The sequence below is a fragment of the Leptopilina boulardi genome, unplaced genomic scaffold, assembly GCF_019393585.1.
Source record: "Leptopilina boulardi isolate dan_hultmark-lab unplaced genomic scaffold, ZJU_Lbou_2.1 LbouV2_204, whole genome shotgun sequence".
In the NCBI taxonomy this organism is placed as follows: Eukaryota; Metazoa; Arthropoda; class Insecta; order Hymenoptera; family Figitidae; genus Leptopilina; species Leptopilina boulardi.
In genome coordinates, this window is record NW_026137757.1 from 875,690 (window position 1) to 894,489 (window position 18,800).

General features: G+C 27.2%; 1 protein-coding gene across 2 annotated transcripts in view; it reads left to right on the forward strand.

Moving 5' to 3' along the window:
• LOC127278525 (WASH complex subunit 5) overlaps positions 1-18,800 on the forward strand; it is a 290,329-nt gene continuing 271,529 nt past the window's right edge. The window contains exon 1 of one of the 2 annotated variants that reach the window (XM_051300266.1): positions 1-295. In XM_051300266.1, coding sequence (XP_051156223.1) covers positions 174-295 — 122 coding nt within the window. In that variant the 5' untranslated portion in view covers positions 1-173. The remainder of the gene's footprint in view (positions 296-18,800) is intronic. The other variant, XM_051300265.1, reaches the window with a different exon arrangement.

Genomic DNA, 18,800 nt, shown 5'->3' on the forward strand with positions numbered 1-18,800 from the left:
GCGTAAATTAACGTCAACACAGCGCTGATTGGGTGACTCCTTTCTCCTGCGCGTGTAGAAACCTTGCTAGTTGGAACCTCATGTCATGAAATACAGGTTATATTATTATTTACAAATTGTATTACTCAAATTGCTCTATGTCAAATAAATGATTTTTACAAATTTTATACAACATGGGAGATTTTATTGCATCCAACAATGTATGTGGACAAAATCTACTTCGTTTGGTTTCTAGAGGAAATGCAGTTATTGCAGAATTAATGCGTTTGAAGGATTATATTCCTCCAGTTTATAGGTTAGTATAAAGATCAATTTTTTTATTAAAAGTAAAAATAAAAATTTTATATAAAATAGAAGCTCTTTTAATTGAACATAACAGTATAAATCTCAAAAATGTATTTATTACACTACCGTCGAAAATTATGCGATCTCTGCTTTTTCGATGACTATAAGGAGATTTAAATTTTAAAAAATAATAAAACGAAAAATTTTTCTTTTTTAAAAACTAATAAAATTTTGAATGAAATGACACCTTAACAAAAAGAATAAATTTAATTTTTCAATTATAATTTGAATTGTATAACAAAATACCATTCCAATGAGCCCCAGAATTCTGAAAAATATTAATTTTTGCCAGAGAATTAAAAATAATAGTAAAAACACTGGAAATTGGGTTTTTCTTAGATATCTAATTAAAAAATTAACGTATTCTCTTTGTCAAGGTCCATTATTTAGAATTTTATTAGTTTCTAAAAAATAAAAAAGGAAAAATTTTAATATTTTTTAAGATTTAAATCGTTTTATAGTCATCGAAAAAGCAAAGGTCGCATAATTCCCGAAAGTAGTGTAAAAAATAAATTTTAGGATTTTTTTATAATCATAAATGAGTAAAAATTTCTGAAACGTGACACCTAAAACTGGAAAAATTTATTTTTTGTTGAAATGTTATTTTTCTTATAGTATTTTATATGCACAATCACCCCCTAAAACGATTTTGCAAAAAAAATTTTTTATTAACAATTTAATATTTTTGTCCCTTTTTTAAAAAAAATTAATTTCAAAGAAATTTTTTGATCGATTTTAGTGATCTAAACGGCATTCTTCTTGTCTTGAACCACACTGAAAAAAAATTTATTTGGATCAAATAAAAAGTATTTGATCCAAATACATCATTCACTAGTCTATTACCAATAAATATGTATTTGAACCAAAAACACATTTACTAATCCTAAGAATTTTATTTTATCCTGCCAAATAAATAATAATTTGTATCAAATACAAAGTATTCAAATCAAATACATGGAATCAGGGACTTGCCCGAATCATTCGTGCCGTTTCCGTTCTGTTCTGTACACAACACATGTACACATTGACTAATGTAATGTGTCCGGACACGAAACATTTCCCCATTGACTAATGTGTTGTGTTCTGATACGACACATTTCTACATTGATTATCGTTTCGTGTTAGGACACGACACATTTTCTCATCAAATATCGTTTCGTGTTTGTATCTCACACTTTTGAAATAAAGAAATGTTTTCGTGTTCGGACCTGACACATTTAAAATAATAAAATGTTTTGTGTCTAGACACAACACATTTTCTCATTGAATAATATTTCGTGTTTGGATACGAGACATAATTGTTTTTTAATGTTTCATGTCTAGTCACTGAAAAATTTAATTAATTAATTTAATTTAATATGAATAATTTATTATTAATTTAATTAAATTTTTAATCTTTGTGATGGGCGAGGGGAGGAGAACGAAGAGTTGCTAGTTTTTGGGATCACTGAATCCAAATCTAATTTTAAAAATGAAAAAATCAAAACGGCGTATCTAATATGGCGTAACAAGTAAATTTGTTCATGAGAATATTTTACAATGAGAAAGTGAGTTCTATCCGGACACAAAAAACATTTAAAAAATTTTAAAGTGGCGAGTCCGGACACGAAAACATTTAATTTTTTTAAAAGTGTCCGGTGAGGACACGAAAACATTATTGATTTGGCGTTTTGTTTCGTTTCCGTGTCAGTCCCTGCATGGAATATTTCAAGCTAATAAATAAATATTTCAATCAATTATGGAAATTATTCCATTCAAATAAATATTTACTAGACATAAGTATTTTATTTTATCCTATCAAATAAATAGTAATTTGAATCAAATACAAAGTATTCAAACCAAATAAATGGAATATTCAAAGCTAATAAATAATTATTTAAATCAATTAAGAAAATTATTTCATTCAATACTGCATGTTTTTTGATTCAAATAAATATTTATTAACAATAAACATATATATATAATATTAATATTATTTATTAACAATAAAATATTTTTCTTCAAAAAAATAAAAATTTTTTGAATCAAATATTTGATTATTTATCATAAGTAATTGTTTTAATTGAAACTAAAACCTCTTTAATTGTGGCAATTATTATTTTATTTGAGCCAAATACATAATTTATTTGCATAAAATGTAAGAAAATAATTTAAAGTAAAGTATATTTTTATGAAACTGGTAAAGATTTTGTCTGTATATAAACAAAAAGAAAAATAAATGTAGAGAAATAATATGTAAAAAGTAGTAAAAAATAGTGGAAAAATGTAATTATAATAATGTATATATGTAATTATGTTAATGTATTAATGTATTAATGTATTAATGTATTGTTTTAATGTTATATGTAATTATTATATTATTAGAAAGAGAAATTATCATTGAATAATTACACAGGCACACAAAAAAAAAAGTTGTCTGTTTCTTGAACTACACATATATTTCCTATAGTATTTTGGCCCGCTGAAACCGAATCTGAGCTCAGAATTGCTCCATCACCCTCAGTTTTTTTTTAAATCGACCAAAACCACCCTTAAACGGACAAATTCACACTTCGGAGATAAAAAATAAATCAACTTATTTTTTAAAAAAACCAAATTTTACATCTACGAAACTTTGCTCCACTAACTCAAAAACAGAGCCAGCATTGATCCAGCACCCCCTGAATTTTTTTAATCGAAAAAACTACCCCTAATCTGAAGAATCAAATTCAGGAGGTAAAACAATAAAATAACTGATTAAAAAATTTTATAACCAGATATTTTTACTCCAGCAATGCAGAAACAAAGCCAGAAATGCTCCCTCACCCTCTAAATTTTTTTAAAATCGAAAAAACCACCCTTAAATAGAAAAATTCAAATTTAAGAAGTAAAAAAATATTAAATTACCGGCTTTTTTTCAAAACAGAACCTTACATGTTTGTAGTTTTGCTCTACTAACTCAAAAAAACAAAGCCAGCATTGATCCAGCAACCCCCGAATTTTTTTAAATAAAAAAAACTACCCCTAATCTGAAGAATCAAATTCAGGAGGTAAAACAATAAAATAACTGATTAAAAAATTTTATAACCAGGTATTTTTACTCTAGCAAGGTAGAAACAAAGCCAGAAATGCTCCCTCACCCTCTAAAATTTTTTTAAATCGAAAAAACCACCCTTAAATAGAAAAATTCAAATTTAAGAAGTAAAAAAATATTAAACTACCGGCTTTTTTTAAAAACAGAACATTACATGTTTATAGTTTTGCTCTACTAACTCAAAAAAACAAAGCCATCATTGATCCAGCACCCTCTGATTTTTTTTAATCGAAAAAACTACCCCTAATCTGAAGAATCAAATTCAGGAGGTAATACAATATAATAACTGATTGAAAAATTTTACAGCCAGGTATGTTTCCGCATTGCTGGAGTAAAAATACCTAGTTATAAAATTTTAATCAGTTATTTTATTGTTTTACCTCCTAAGTTTGATTCTTCAGATTAAGGGTAGTTTTTTTTATTTAAAAAAATTCAGAGGGTGATGGATCAATCCTAGCTTTATTTTTTTGAGTTAGTAGAGCAAAACTACATACATGTAAGGTTCTGTTTTTAAAAAAAGCCGGTAATTTAATATTTTTTTACTTCTTAAATTTGAATTTTTCTATTTAAGGGTGGTTTTTTCGATTTAAAAAAAATTTAGAGGGTGAGGGAGCATTACTGGCTTTGTTTCTGCATTGCTGGAGTAAAAATATCTGCTTATAAAATTTGTCAATCAGTTATTTTGTTGTTTTATCTCCTGAATTTGATTCTTCAGATTAGGGGTAGTTATTTGGATTAAAAAAATTCAGAGGGTGATGGGTCAATGCTGGCTTTATTTTTTTTAATTAGTAGAGCAAAACTACAAACATGTAAGGTTCTGTTTTTAAAAAAAGCCGGTAATTTAATATTTTGCTTCCTCGTGGAGGAAGCTATGTAGTCCTTTCGTTTATAAACTTTTTAAAAATGGTGAAAACAAATTTTCCTCTATATAGAAACATGTTATATGAGATCCAGATCAATTGTCCGGATGTATGTATGTGTGTGTGTGTATGTGTGTGTGTGTGTGTGTGTGTGTCTGTATGTGTGTGTGGATCGTTTTTGTGAATACGATATCTTTAACAGGTTTTAATGGATTTGGATAAAATTTGGTAGGCTTATTTAACACATTAATCTCTCAAAAATGACGAGAGGATTTTTAAAAATACCCCAAAATAAAATTTTATCGTCTTTTTTCCAAAAATTTTTTTTTAATTGAAAAAATTTTTAAATCGAAAAATTTAAGGTAATATATAATATAATCGTCTTCTTTATGTCAAGATGAATCGTTTGATATATATAAAGTATAGATTTGATTGAAATTTAAAGAATTAAAGAAAGTTAAAAAATCAAAATTTCTCATTTTAGCTAAAAAATGATGTGTTTATTTAAATTCATTTTTATATATGAAATAATTTTATTCCCTGCATTGAAACGAATTGGTTGGTATATATAAAGTATAGATTTGATTTAAAATTTGAGAATTAATAAAAATTGAAAAATCGAATATTCATATTTTAGCTAAAAAATTTTGTGTTTTTTTTAAATTCAAGTTGATGAATAAAATAATTGTATTCCTTGCATTAAAACGAATCGATTCGTATATATAAAGTTTATGTTACACTCAAAATTAATTAAAATTTTCTTTATTTTTCAAAAAATTTAATTAATTTAAAACATTTTTAACTCGAAATTTTTTAAATCAATCAATTGAATTGGACAAATTCATTGCTTCCTTCACGAGGAAGCGAATTTTTTGCTTCACAAAATGAGGAAGCATAATGTTTATGAAATAAACATAAAGGACCCCCTCCTTGTTTTTACTTCTTAAATTTGAATTTTTCGATTAAAGGGTGGTTTTTTCGATTTAAAAAAATTTTAGAGGGTGAGGGAGCATTTCTGGCTTTGTTTCTGCATTGCTGGAGTAAAAATATCTGGTTATAAAATTTTTTAATCAGTTATTTTATTGTTTTACCTCCTGAATTTGATTCTTCAGATTAGGGGTAGTTTTTTCGATTAAAAAAATTCAGGGGGTGCTGGATCAATGCTGGCTCTGTTTTTGAGTTAGTGGAGCAAAGTTTCGTAGATGTAAAATTTGGTTTTTTTAAAAAATAAGTTGATTTATTTTTTATCTCCGAAGTGTGAATTTGTCCGTTTAAGGGTGGTTTTGGTCGATTTAAAAAAAAACTAGCGGGTTAGAGATGACGCTCATTTCGAATTTTTTATCCTCTCAAAAATTCAAAATGTCGTATGACAAATTTTGAAAATTCAATTAAAGGCCTAGGTAGAATAACTTCCCGAAAGACGTTCGCGAACGTGAAACATGAGTTAGAAAAGGACAGAGATTTATTTGTATACTTTTCATTCTTATGCATCTCGTTCGCGAACGACTTTCGCGAATCTATTGTGCGTTCACTAAAAAATTCAAAATGGTGAATAACAATTTTTTAAAAATAAATTATTTTCATTCAACTCATTACTACACGGAAAAAAGTGGTGCTAATTACGCACGGATGGACTTCTTGCAATTGCGATACAAATGAATTGCGCATGCCACCCCTTCTAGAAAAAATCGATTGAAAACGATTGAAAACTATAGGAAAGAAATTTCTATTGTCCCCAATCGTGTAAAGAATTTTAATTTGTTTGAAATTTTTAGAAAAAATTGATAGGCTAAATGCACTAATTGTGGCGCGATTCGAGTCAAAACACCTTTGAAATAAAAAATTCGACATTTCTATTGTATAAAGTCAATTTAAGATTTATTAAACTAAAGGTTTATGTTATTTAGATGTTAAAAAAAATGTTTAACTCTATAAAAATCGATTATTTAAACAAATATGAGAAATCTATATATATGATGTATTCCACGCCAAAGTGAAAGTCCATCTGCAATTGCATCTCCGACTTTTTTGAGATTTTTTTTCTTTTAGTACTAAATGAGACTAGCTTCCATGAATTTTTTCAAATTTTTTTAGCAAGCCGTTTTCTAGTTATGGAATTTTGAAAATTAGAGTTTTTTCATGACTTTTAATTTTTGAATGCTCATAACTTCCTTAAAAATGCATCAATTTTAAAAGTCCTTTTTTTCAAAATGTGTTTTTAAACGTACTTTTAAAAAAAATCGAAATTTTTTTCAAAGATACTACTATCAAATTTTTGATTTTCAATGATAAAAAGTCATTTTTCTCATTTGACGTACTGATCGATATTTTTCAAAATTTTTCCAAAAAAAATACTTCTTTTTACGAAACTTTTAAGCCTAAGCCGATAATGGACAAACGATTTTTACAATATTTTCGGAATTTTTCAAAAATTTTTGAATTTTGAATTTTTTAAAAATATTTTTTGTTTTTTATATACTACGTACTTTTATTTATTTTGATGCGCTGATTACGAAAATCATAGTGACAATACCCAAAAATTTGATTTTTATGGTGAAAACTGTAAAAAAAAGTCCCAAAATTTATGGTTTTTTTCGTTTATTGGGTAAAATATGCAAAATTAAAAAAAATGCATAAGATATAAAAAATGTATTTTAATAAGATATATGAGCAATTCCAGGGGATGTGATAACAAGAATTTTTTATGATTGGAGCAATTTTATTGAAACCTTGTGAATATGTTTCTTTATTTGTACAGAATGAAAGCCCACAAACAATTTTTCAAAATTTTCAAAATTTTTTGAGATATCTCTAATTAAAAATTTATACTTCAAAAAATGAATTCGAAATTTTTTTTTTCATGAACTATTTTTGTCTTAAACTAGCATCTTTTTGTGAGAAATTTGAAAAAAAATTGATCTCATTTGGATAACAAAAAAAAAGTTAAGTACATGTTTTTTTTAAAAAAATGACATAAATTTTTAATTAGAGATATCTCAAAAAATTTTGAAAATTTTGAATAATTGTTTGTGGGATTTCATTCTGTACAAATAAAGGAACATATTCACAAGGTTTCAATAAAATTGCTCCAATCATAAAAAATTCTTGTGATCACATCCCTTGGAATTGCACATATAACTCTTGACTGAAAGTAGTATAAAAAAACCAAAAATATTTTTAAAAAATTCCAAAATTTTTGAAAAATTCCGAAAATATTGTAAAAATCGTTTGCCCATTATCGGCCTAGGCTTAAAAGTTTCGTAAAAAGAAGCAGTTTTTTTGAAAAAATTTTGAAAAAAGTCGATCAGTACGTCAAATGAGAAAAATGACTTTTTATCATTAAAACTCAAAAATTTGATAGTAATATCGTTTAAAAAAAAATTTCGATTTTTTTTAAAAGTACGTTTAAAAACACATTTTGAAAAAAAGGACTTTTAAAATTGATGCATTTTTAAGGAAGTTATGAGCATTCAAAAATTAAAAGTCATGAAAATTCTCTAATTTTTAAAATTCCATAACTCGAAGACCGTAATTTTCTATTGCGCGGTGTATCAATTTCGGTGACTAAAATTACGTGTATTTTGAAGATACTTTGCCCGCCGAAATTGTAGCCAAGGAAAATCTTAAAAATGTTTCAATTGCGGCGCGGAAAAATATTTCATCTCAAATAATTAAATTGATAATTGTTTAAATTTGCATCTTTATAAGTAACTAGCAAAATATGCGAGCTACAGCGCGCATATTTTATGAATGAGAAAGAAGAGCAGTATATTGGGATCTGTAGTACTTGTATGAAAGCGAGTTGCTGCTTTCTTATTGAGCAACTTGATTTTATACGAGTCATAGCAACTTCTTATTTTGTTAGACATTTTACCTTGTGATGTAATGATGTTAGTAACGTCGATCTTTGGAGCAAGATCAAACATACTCATTGGTATTGGGGTAAGATTAACGTTTATGTATATTAGAGTAAAAAAATAATATTTTTAAAATTATTTAACTTTAACCATTAATTTTTAAATAATTTTTACTTTAATATAACATATAATTTTATTTAATTATTATTAATTTCTGCAATTTTTAAAATAATTTTTATTATTTTATTTTCTAAATATTTTAAAGAAAAAATATAAAATAAATTTATTCTTTAAATAATAATCTATAAAAATTCTTTATTTATAAAAAAAATCTTTAAATTTAAATTAAATTAATAATTCTCTTAATTCGTATTTATATCTACCTTCTCTTTCTATTATTTTTTCTGTTTATATTTTCATTGTGTTATCTATAGATATCTTCTCTCTCTTGCTATTATTTACAGGAATTCAATTTATCTAGTTTTAATTTCATTTCTTTGTGTAACTTTATTTTAAATATTTATTAATTTATAATTTTTAGATAATTTATGATTATTTTATAATTAAATTTTTGACTATTGAAATACCATTTCAATGCCCCCTTAAACAAATCAATTTTTTTAATATAAAAAGAATTTTATTTGGCAGGGAGTCAATTCAACCTTTTTCAATCCTACAATTACCCGATTCTACACAACCAACTGTAGGGGAATAGTGTCAGGGTTGGACACTTGGCTTTTTTTAAATAAGAACACTAGCGCCACCTGTGTGCGTACGTGACGAAACTTCTAGTAGTATAACCTAACTTTTTGTGGCATTACATTTTTGGAGAATCAAAAGTAGCGTCTCTTGTGACTTCGGTGCAATCGAAGAGACAAAAAAAGTTTTGTTTGACTTGTGAATAAACCTAAAAAATGTGTAAAAAAAGCAAGAATTCGGCAAGATAAGCTTATTGAATGTATTGTGGGGTACATAATTTAAGAAGAAAAAAAGTGAAAAATCGAATCGCGACACATGTCTAGTTATGGTTAGCACAATTCGAAAATGATGCTTCTAGTTAGGGTTGGACACTTTATACAGTTAGGGTTGGACACCCATATTAATTATGAATCTGACACAATTTATAAATAAATTTTATTTTATTGATATTTCAGTGCAAAATTGTGCCAAAGATATTAGAAAAATAATACTTAAATTGTATAAATTTTGTTCATCATTTCATTGAGTTATTTGGAACAATAAAGCGTTATTTTTTATAATTTGAGTTCATTCCTTTTTTAAACCCATGAAGCATTACAATTTGTAAACAATAAGTAAAGATAAACATGAAAAAATAAGAATAAAAAACATTACAAATGTTATTTTACGTTTTTACCAATAATGCGTTTCGATTTTCAAAAAGTGTCCAACCCTGACTGAAAAGTCCAACCCTGACTAGATTTTTTTTTTTTTTAAATGTTTATAACTTTTTTAATTTTGGACCAATCAATTTACGGTCCACAGCAAAAGTGTTCCTCTTTTGTAGATCTTTCCACCCATATACCACAATTGACTGAATTTATCTAAACAAAATATTTATAAACAAAAAACCAAAACTGTGTCCAACCCTGACACTATTCCCCTACAAAAAAAAACCGTTCATAACGTTCTACCCTTCAATGACTGACCCTACAAAAACGGATTGTTAAATTAATAAAGATACCAATCCGTAACACGAAATACCGATTCTTCAATGACCGATTCTACACATTATGTTAATGAGTAAATATAAAAATTTTAAATACCGATTCTTCAATGACCGATTCTACAATTTTTATCAATGTAGAAGAATAAACAATTTTAAATACCGATTCTTCAATGACCGACTCTACAAATTTTGTTAATCTTTAAAAGGAATAATTAAAATCCCAATTCTTCAATGACCGATTCTACAATTTTTATCAATGTAGAAGAATAAAAATTTTAAATACCGATTATTCAATGACCGTCTCTACAAGTTTTGTTAATCTGTAAAAGGAATAATAAAAAACCAAATTCTTCAATGACCGATTCTACAATTTTTATCAATGTAGAAGAATAAAAAATTTTAAATACCGATTATTCAATGACCGACTCTACAAGTTTTGAAAATCTTTAAAAGGAATAATTAAAATTCCAATTCTTCAATGACCGACTCTACAAGTTTTGTTAATCTTTAAAAGGAATAATTAAAATCCCAATTCTTCAATGACCGATTCTACAATTTTTATCAATGTAGAAGAATAAACAATTTTAAATACCGATTCTTCAATGACCGACTCTACAAATTTTGATAATCAATAAAAAGAAAAATTTAAATCCCAATTCTTCAATGACCGATTCTACAAATTCACTTTAAAAATAAAAATAAAAGTCTTAATTCTTCAATGACCGATTCTACAATTTTTATTAATGTAGAAGAATAAAAAATTTTAAATACCGATTATTCAATGACCGTCTCTACAAGTTTTGTTAATCTGTAAAAGGAATAATTAAAATCCCAATTCTTCAATGACCGATTCTACAAATTTTCTTTAACAAGAAAAATAAAATAAATTGGGATTTAAATTTTTCTTTTTATAGATTAACAAAATTTGTAGAGTCGGTAATTGAACAATTGGGCTTTTTATTTTTCTTGTTAAAGAAAATTTGTAGAATCGGTCATTAAAGAATTGGGATTTAAATTTTTCTTTTAATAGATTAACAAAATTTGTAGAGTAGGTCATTGAAGAATTGGGATTTTAATTATTCCTTTTAAAGATTTTCAAAACTTGTAGAGTCGGTCATTGAATAATCGGTATTTAAAATTGTTTATTCTTCTACATTGATAAAAATTGTAGAATCGGTCATTGAAGAATTTGGATTTTAATTATTCCTTTTACAGATTAACAAAACTTGTAGAGTCGGTCATTGAAGAATCGGTATTTAAAATTGTTTATTCTTCTACATTGATAAAAATTGTAGAATCGGTCATTGAAGAATTGGGATTTTTATTTTTCTTGTTAAAGAAAATTTTTAGAATCGGTCATTGAAGAATCGGTATTTAAAATTTTTATATTTACTCATTAACATAATGTGTAGAATTGGTCATTGAAGAATTGGGATTTTAATTATTCCTTTTACAGATTAACAAAACTTGTAGAGACGGTCATTGAATAATCGGTATTTAAAATTTGTTATTCTTCTACATTGATAAAAGTTGTAGAATCGGTCATTGAAGAATTGGGACTTTTATTTTTATTTTTAAAGTGAGTTTGTAGAATCGGTCATTGAAGAATTGGGATTTTAATTGTTCCTTTTAAAGATTAACAAAATTTGTAGAGTCGGTCATTGAAGTATCTGTATTTAAAATTGTTTATTCTTCTACATTGATAAAAGTTGTAGAATCGGTCATTGAAGAATTGGGACTTTTATTTTTATTTTTAAAGTGAATTTGTAGAATCGGTCATTGAAGAATTGGGATTTTAAATGTTCCTTTTAAAGATTAACAAAATTTGTAGAGTCGGTCATTGAAGAATTGGGATTTTAATTCTTTCTTTTAAAGATTAACAAAATTTGTAGACTCGGTCATTGAAGAATCGGTATTTAAAATTGTTTATTCTTCTACATTGATAAAAGTTGTAGAATCGGTCATTGAAGAATTGGGATTTTTATTTTTCTTGTTAAAGAAAATTTTTAGAATCGGTCATTGAAGAATCGGTATTTAAAATTTTTATATTTACTCATTAACATAATGTGTAGAATTGGTCATTGAAGAATTGGGATTTTAATTATTCCTTTTACAGATTAACAAAACTTGTAGAGTCGGTCATTGAAGTATCTGTATTTAAAATTGTTTATTCTTCTACATTGATAAAAGTTGTAGAATCGGTCATTGAAGAATTGGGACTTTTATTTTTATTTTTAAAGTGAGTTTGTAGAATCGGTCATTGAAGAATTGGGATTTTAATTGTTCCTTTTAAAGATTAACAAAATTTGTAGAGTCGGTCATTGAAGTATCTGTATTTAAAATTGTTTATTCTTCTACATTGATAAAAGTTGTAGAATCGGTCATTGAAGAATTGGGACTTTTATTTTTATTTTTAAAGTGAATTTGTAGAATCGGTCATTGAAGAATTGGGATTTTAAATGTTCCTTTTAAAGATTAACAAAATTTGTAGAGTCGGTCATTGAAGAATTGGGATTTTAATTATTTCTTTTAAAGATTAACAAAATTTGTAGACTCGGTCATTGAAGAATCGGTATTTAAAACTGTTTATTCTTCTACATTGATAAAAGTTGTAGAATCGGTCATTGAAGAATTGGGACTTTTATTTTTATTTTTAACGTGAATTTGTAGAATCGTTCATTGAAGAATTGTGATTTTAATTGTTCCTTTTAAAGATTAACAAAATTTGTAGAGTCGGTCATTGAAGAATTGGGATTTTAATTATTTCTTTTAAAGATTAACAAAATTTGTAGACTCGGTCATTGAAGAATCGGTATTTAAAATTGTTTATTCTTCTACATTGATAAAAGTTGTAGAATCGGTCATTGAAGAATTGGGACTTTTACTTTTATTTTTAAAGTGAATTTGTAGAATCGGTCATTGAAGAATTGGGATTTCAATTGTTCCTTTTAAAGATTAACAAAATTTGTAGAGTCGGTAATTGAAGAATTGGTATTTAAAATTGTTTATTCTTCTACATTGATAAAAATTGTAGAATCGGTCATTGAAGAATTGGAATTTTAATTATTCCTTTTAAAGTTTAACAAAATTTGTAGAGTCGGTCATTGCAGAATCGGTATTTAAAATTGTTTATTCTTCTACATTGATAAAAATTGTAAAATCGGTCATTGATGAATTGGGATTTTTATTTTTCTTGTTAAAGAAAATTTGTAGAATCGGTCATTGAAGAATTGGGATTTAAATTTTTCTTTTTATTGATTAACAAAATTTGTAGAGTCGGTCATTGAAGAATCGGTATTTAAAATTGTTTATTCTTCTACATTGATATAAATTGTAGAATCTGTCATTGAAGAATCGGTATTTAAAATTTTTATATTTACTCATTAACATAATGTGTAGAATCGGTCATTGAAGAATCGGTATTTCGTGTTACGGATTGGTATCTATATTAATTTAACAATCCGTTTTTGTAGGGTCAGTCATTGAAGGGTAGAACGTTATGAACGGTTTTTTTTGTACAGTTGGTTGTGTAGAATCGGTTAATTGTAGGATTGAAAAAGGTTGAATTGACTCCCTGCCTTTTATTTGTTTACAAAAATTAATTTCAATTGGCAAAAAGAGTGAAGAGTTTTTTTCTTTTAAAAGAAAAATTTGCAAAATTTGACTTCAAAATGCCCCTCTAAACGGATGAATATCTTAATCTATAAATAAATTTATTCGTTTATAAAGAGAAAAAAAAATTTATTTATGATATTTACAATTCTGAGCTATTATGCTCCTGGGGCTCTTACAGGTTCATCCTCAAATTCGTCCTCATAATCTTCTTCTACCTCATCGTGATTCAAGAATAATTCATATGAGTCTGATTTAAGTACGGCTAGTTCTTTTTCTAATAACCAATCGTCAAGTGAGTACAGTTGATTTATTTTCGCCCATCCCACATAATGATTATTAACTAATTTTTTTATATGGAAATCTACCGCCATATCTTTTATGAAGGCTTGGAATCTGGAATTAGTTCCAGACTCTTAAATCTCACGGCGCGGTGGACATATATCGCTTAGTGCTATATTGAGTGTAAATTTAGGGATTATTAAAAATTTATAAATTATATGGAAGATGTTGTTCTTTTTATATATGTATGCACGTGCTCATCGACATTGTATACTAGCACAAAGTCTTCGATACCGGTATTTTAAAGGATAATATAACCCCTTTCATACATTTCTAACTCTTTTTTAAATATTATAGGGACTGCCAAAATGCTATTGTCGAAATTTGTGACTCTATATTGTTCTTCCTTGTCTATAGAAGTTGAGAATCTCCTCCTTTATTCCCATTTCTACATCCTCTCTATTTGTTAATTTGGCTTGTATAGCTGATGGATTTGTTAAGTTTATTATTCACATTTTGTACTTTTTGTTATTAAGGACCATATCAGGATATTGCTCATACCCTGTTACAATGTCCTTTTCAATTAAATTTTGTTGTAGCATCTTGAAAAGAAAATAAAGGACAAAAAAAATAATAATAATAATCATAATATTTAATTTTAATTAAAACATGCTAATGAAAATGAATAGGAGAAATGAGATTTATAATTTATGTATTCTTTTTTAAAGAAGGTAAAAAAAATAAAAAATAAAGTATATAAAAAAAATTTTTTATTCGGTATAATCCGTTAAGCGGATTATGTTTGGGTATATCACCCCAATAATTTTCACAAATAGAGGAAAAGGTTCCTCCTCCTCTACTTCATTATTATTTTTTTTATTATGGAACAAATATTGATCTATTTTAAGTGTCACATTTTCAATTTTTGTAATAAGCGGTTTGTTATTTTTTTAAATTTTTCTTTCTTTTTAGTTTATTTTTTTTATCAAATTTTTTTTTCTGTTGTTTTTTCTTTTTTGGTTTGTGTAGTCTTATTGGCTACTTCAGTTGTTATTATTTTATTTATGATTTGATAGTCGCTGGCAGAGATGGATAGAAGGCCTGCCTCTTCTGTTGCGCCATCGCACACAGTGCTCGTCGCCTGACTTTTTTTATATAATTAATGCCATCTATAGAAAAAAAATAAAAAAAAATTTTCTTTTGGCTATAAAAAAAATATATCTATAATTTTTATTAATGCATGCATATTTTACTAATTTAAGGTTTATTTTATTCTAATCTATAATAATTATTATAATACTAATTTTATGATATGTAATAGTACTGTAGCATACCTCAAAATTTAGTTAATCATAAACACGATTTGTTTTGATGATACAGTGAGCTGGCAGTTTGTTGCCCATTTACGATCAATAACATCTTAAGATCAGATGCAAACTTGAATGGCACATTGTTTATTAAATTGCATAAATGTAACACGTTCTAATAGGTTTCTTTAATTTTGGGTACTACGCAAAGCATAATAATTTTATATACACTGGTCAATGTAGCGCTTTTACGAGTTCTACCTCCTTCAGAATATTTAGATCTTTTAGCCGATGTACCGGCACCCGGGTCTACTTCTTTATTTTTATTAAACAACGACAATGAAATTTTGAAAAAACCCTGACCAGAATCCGCCATAATTTTAACGTAATAATTTTCAATTATATTACGGTAATTTACGACTGTTTTTAGTACCTCTGCGCAATCGGCATACACAATTGCCCTAAATTTTTTGTCATCCATCCCTTCAACATCCAAGAGGTGACTACCTGTTTTATATACGTCATTTAAAACCTTGTCTCTTTCAATTGAGTGATTTCTGTAATTTTTGGGAATAGATTTTTTTCCAGCGTAGTATCGTATAAAATTCTCTATGGATCTCATCTTATTGGCAGAAAATCCCAAATTATTTTGCAAATTATCCAATTTATCAGCACTAAAAGCAGTTTCTTTATTTTCTTGAGGATTCACTACAATTGTATCATATTGGCCTCGAGTATGTAGTTTGATCTTTTTGGCATGTAATGAGTTCGAAGACTCGTTTTTATTATTTTTTTGTTTCAGGAGATTAAGTACAACTTTATCTTGGCCTGTTTCAGGAAAGTGCATTATGATGCTTCGTAAATTATTTACCAAAACATTTTCCTTATTGCAATCATGAGCCACGCCTTTATTAACTTCTCCGCAACAAGTTTTACAAATGGTGATGTTTTCCTTTTCTGAGATTTTGGAAACGTTCGAAGATTTTAAAATTTTATTTTTACTTGAAGCCGCATACAGACCATTGTTACTTTCAGCAGATTTACATCTTCATAGTTAGGCATTTTAATTTGGGGCCTCTTAGTTATATTTTTTTCGTACTCTCTAATCGCATTGCGACAAGTATTGCACCAAGCCAAAGAAAACTTTGAGTTTTCTAACTTAAACGAGCTATTAACGTGTTTCTGGATCAGAATTTCTGCTTCTTCATTGATATTAAAATAGCTTAATTTTTTAGATCTACCACAAACTATTTTTCTTCCGTAAGGTCCGCAAACTTTGAACCTTTTGTCTTCATGATCGCAGAATTGGTTAGACATTTTATAGATGACAAAAGCTATAAAAAGATAATAAAAAATAGAAAAAAATCAATTGTGAAATAAATGGTAACATGGCTATATCTTTACTTACCTCGCGTATTATCTAAATAACTATTTATTATAATATAGTGATTCAAAAATCAATTAATAAGGGAAAATAAATGACACCGATTTATATAATTTTCAACTAATTTAGGTAAGGTTAAAAGACACATTTTGAAGAAATGATCATCACTAAAACATATATTTACATTGTTATTGAACTATTTATTTTTCTTACTTCACAGAAAATTATTTTCTGTATCTGCTATTTGTAAAATCACGTTATAATTGTAATATAAATGGTTCGACAACTGCAGAATAGTTTTAAAAAAGTAAATATTATCAATAAGTTCATAAATAAATGCATTACATTATTATCGATATCTCAAAAAAAAGAAGCAGCTGAGATTTTTTGCCTTGCAAGATTGAAATTTACTACATTTTTATGTACTTTCAAAGGTACAATGCTTATTTTAAAGCACCATTTTGATGAGACTTAAAATTATTAAGGAAAGGTGTGTGGACATTTGCTCAGAACTTCATATATATTTATTATAGATGAAAACGTATCCATATAACCTTTTATTGAAAAATGCTGCTTGGGGAATATATTAAAAATTTAAATTAAGGGGTTAGTACCACATCTCAGTGACTTTTCTTAAATTTTTTTTTATTTCAAAATTTATTTCATTTACTTTAAACTTTTTATACCTGAAAGAAGGGGTTTTAAACCATTAAAAAAAAATTTTATTCCTCATTTATTATGGATTATCTTGCTGTCATGGCCGCCTGAAAATACCCCTACTTGTGATTGGCGGACACAATATCTCCAATTCAGGTCATCGAAAAATAAAATTTTTGATATTTTCTTGAAAAGTAAGCTCGTCGCTATCGTCGGAACTACAATAAACTATTTTCGATGAAAAAAAACAAAATGGCGGACTTTTTTCATTTTTGACCATGTTTTTTTTTTTAGATTTCCTGCGTACACCTTTTTAAGGTTTTTACGTTTTCTATACCCCATCTTTAACCTCACCTTTTGAAAATCCCAAATTCCCAAAACCCCAAATTGCGGTCCGTAACCGACTTTTATCAGAAGTATTCGCATTTGCCTGACCCTTTCTTGATCAGAGTAGAGGGAAACTACGGAAAACCTCTACTGAATACAGCCGATTTATTGACTGTCGAGTCATGAATGTACATTTAAATAGTCATCCAAATGCACAAACATATCCTCGACGTCAAACCTCCCGCTTAGTATATCTCGATTGCAGCGAAAACACCAGGGCTATATCGGGTACCGAGGCGGTCACCCATCCAAGTACTAACCGTGCTTGGATGTGCTTAACCTCGGCGACCGCAAACCATTTTGACCATGTTTTTGCAACTTAAATTGTTTAAAAAAAGGTTTTTTTTGCTCTCCGTAAAAGCGATCAAAAAAATTTTGTCAGGTATGTTTTTTGAAGGTTTTTTCATGCTCTTTCCAATGGAGGATTTTGTTTTTTAAAATTTTTGAATTTTGACCTTGATTTGCTATAATTAAACATAAATTTGCTATTTTTACTAAAATCGATGCGTCTTTTTAAATAAATAATTGCAAATGAAAGCTAAGGTTTTTTCCGATCGGTATATAAATTTTCAGAATGCCGATTTTTTTTGTTTTCGAGATATTAAATATCAAAGATTTTATGTCGGCGCGCGCCAGGGTCAATTGCTACCGCGGCGCTGTAAGAGTCGATCGCCTCGCCGCGCGCGCGGACATAAAATCTTTGATATTTAATATCTCGAAAACAATAAAAATCGGCATTCTGAAAATTTATATACAGATCGGAAAAAACCTCAACTTTCGTTTGCAATTATTTATTTAAAAAAAACTCATCGATTTTAGTAAAAATAGCAAATTTATGTTTAATTTTAGAAAATCAAGGTCAAAATTCAAAAATTTTTAAAAACGAAATTTACTATTGGAAAGAGCATGAAAAAACCTTAAAAAAATACATGCCAAAATTTTTTTTATTGCATTTATAGACAGAAAAAAATTCAAATAGTAGGCGGTGTTCTGGAAAAACTGATAAAATTGACTTCCCTCTATCTTCCCCAAAATTTCGAAAAAGTCAAAAATTTTTTTGGGCATATTTTACTATCAGGTAGGACAACAATTTCCCCAAGTTTCACTTTTTTTCAAGAAATCAATTTTTCAACTTAGGAAATTACACGTAAAATGCCTCATATATATAAAAGCATACATTATACTCGCGAATAGTACGCTCCATGAGAACAAGAAGATGTGTGAAATGTAGTCAGCTTTGTTGAGCAAAAGTGATATTAAAATCAAGAATAAAATATTTGAATAATAAAGTTCACCACAAATCTGTAAAGAATTTAAAAAATAATTAATTATATAAAGTAAAAAAAGAT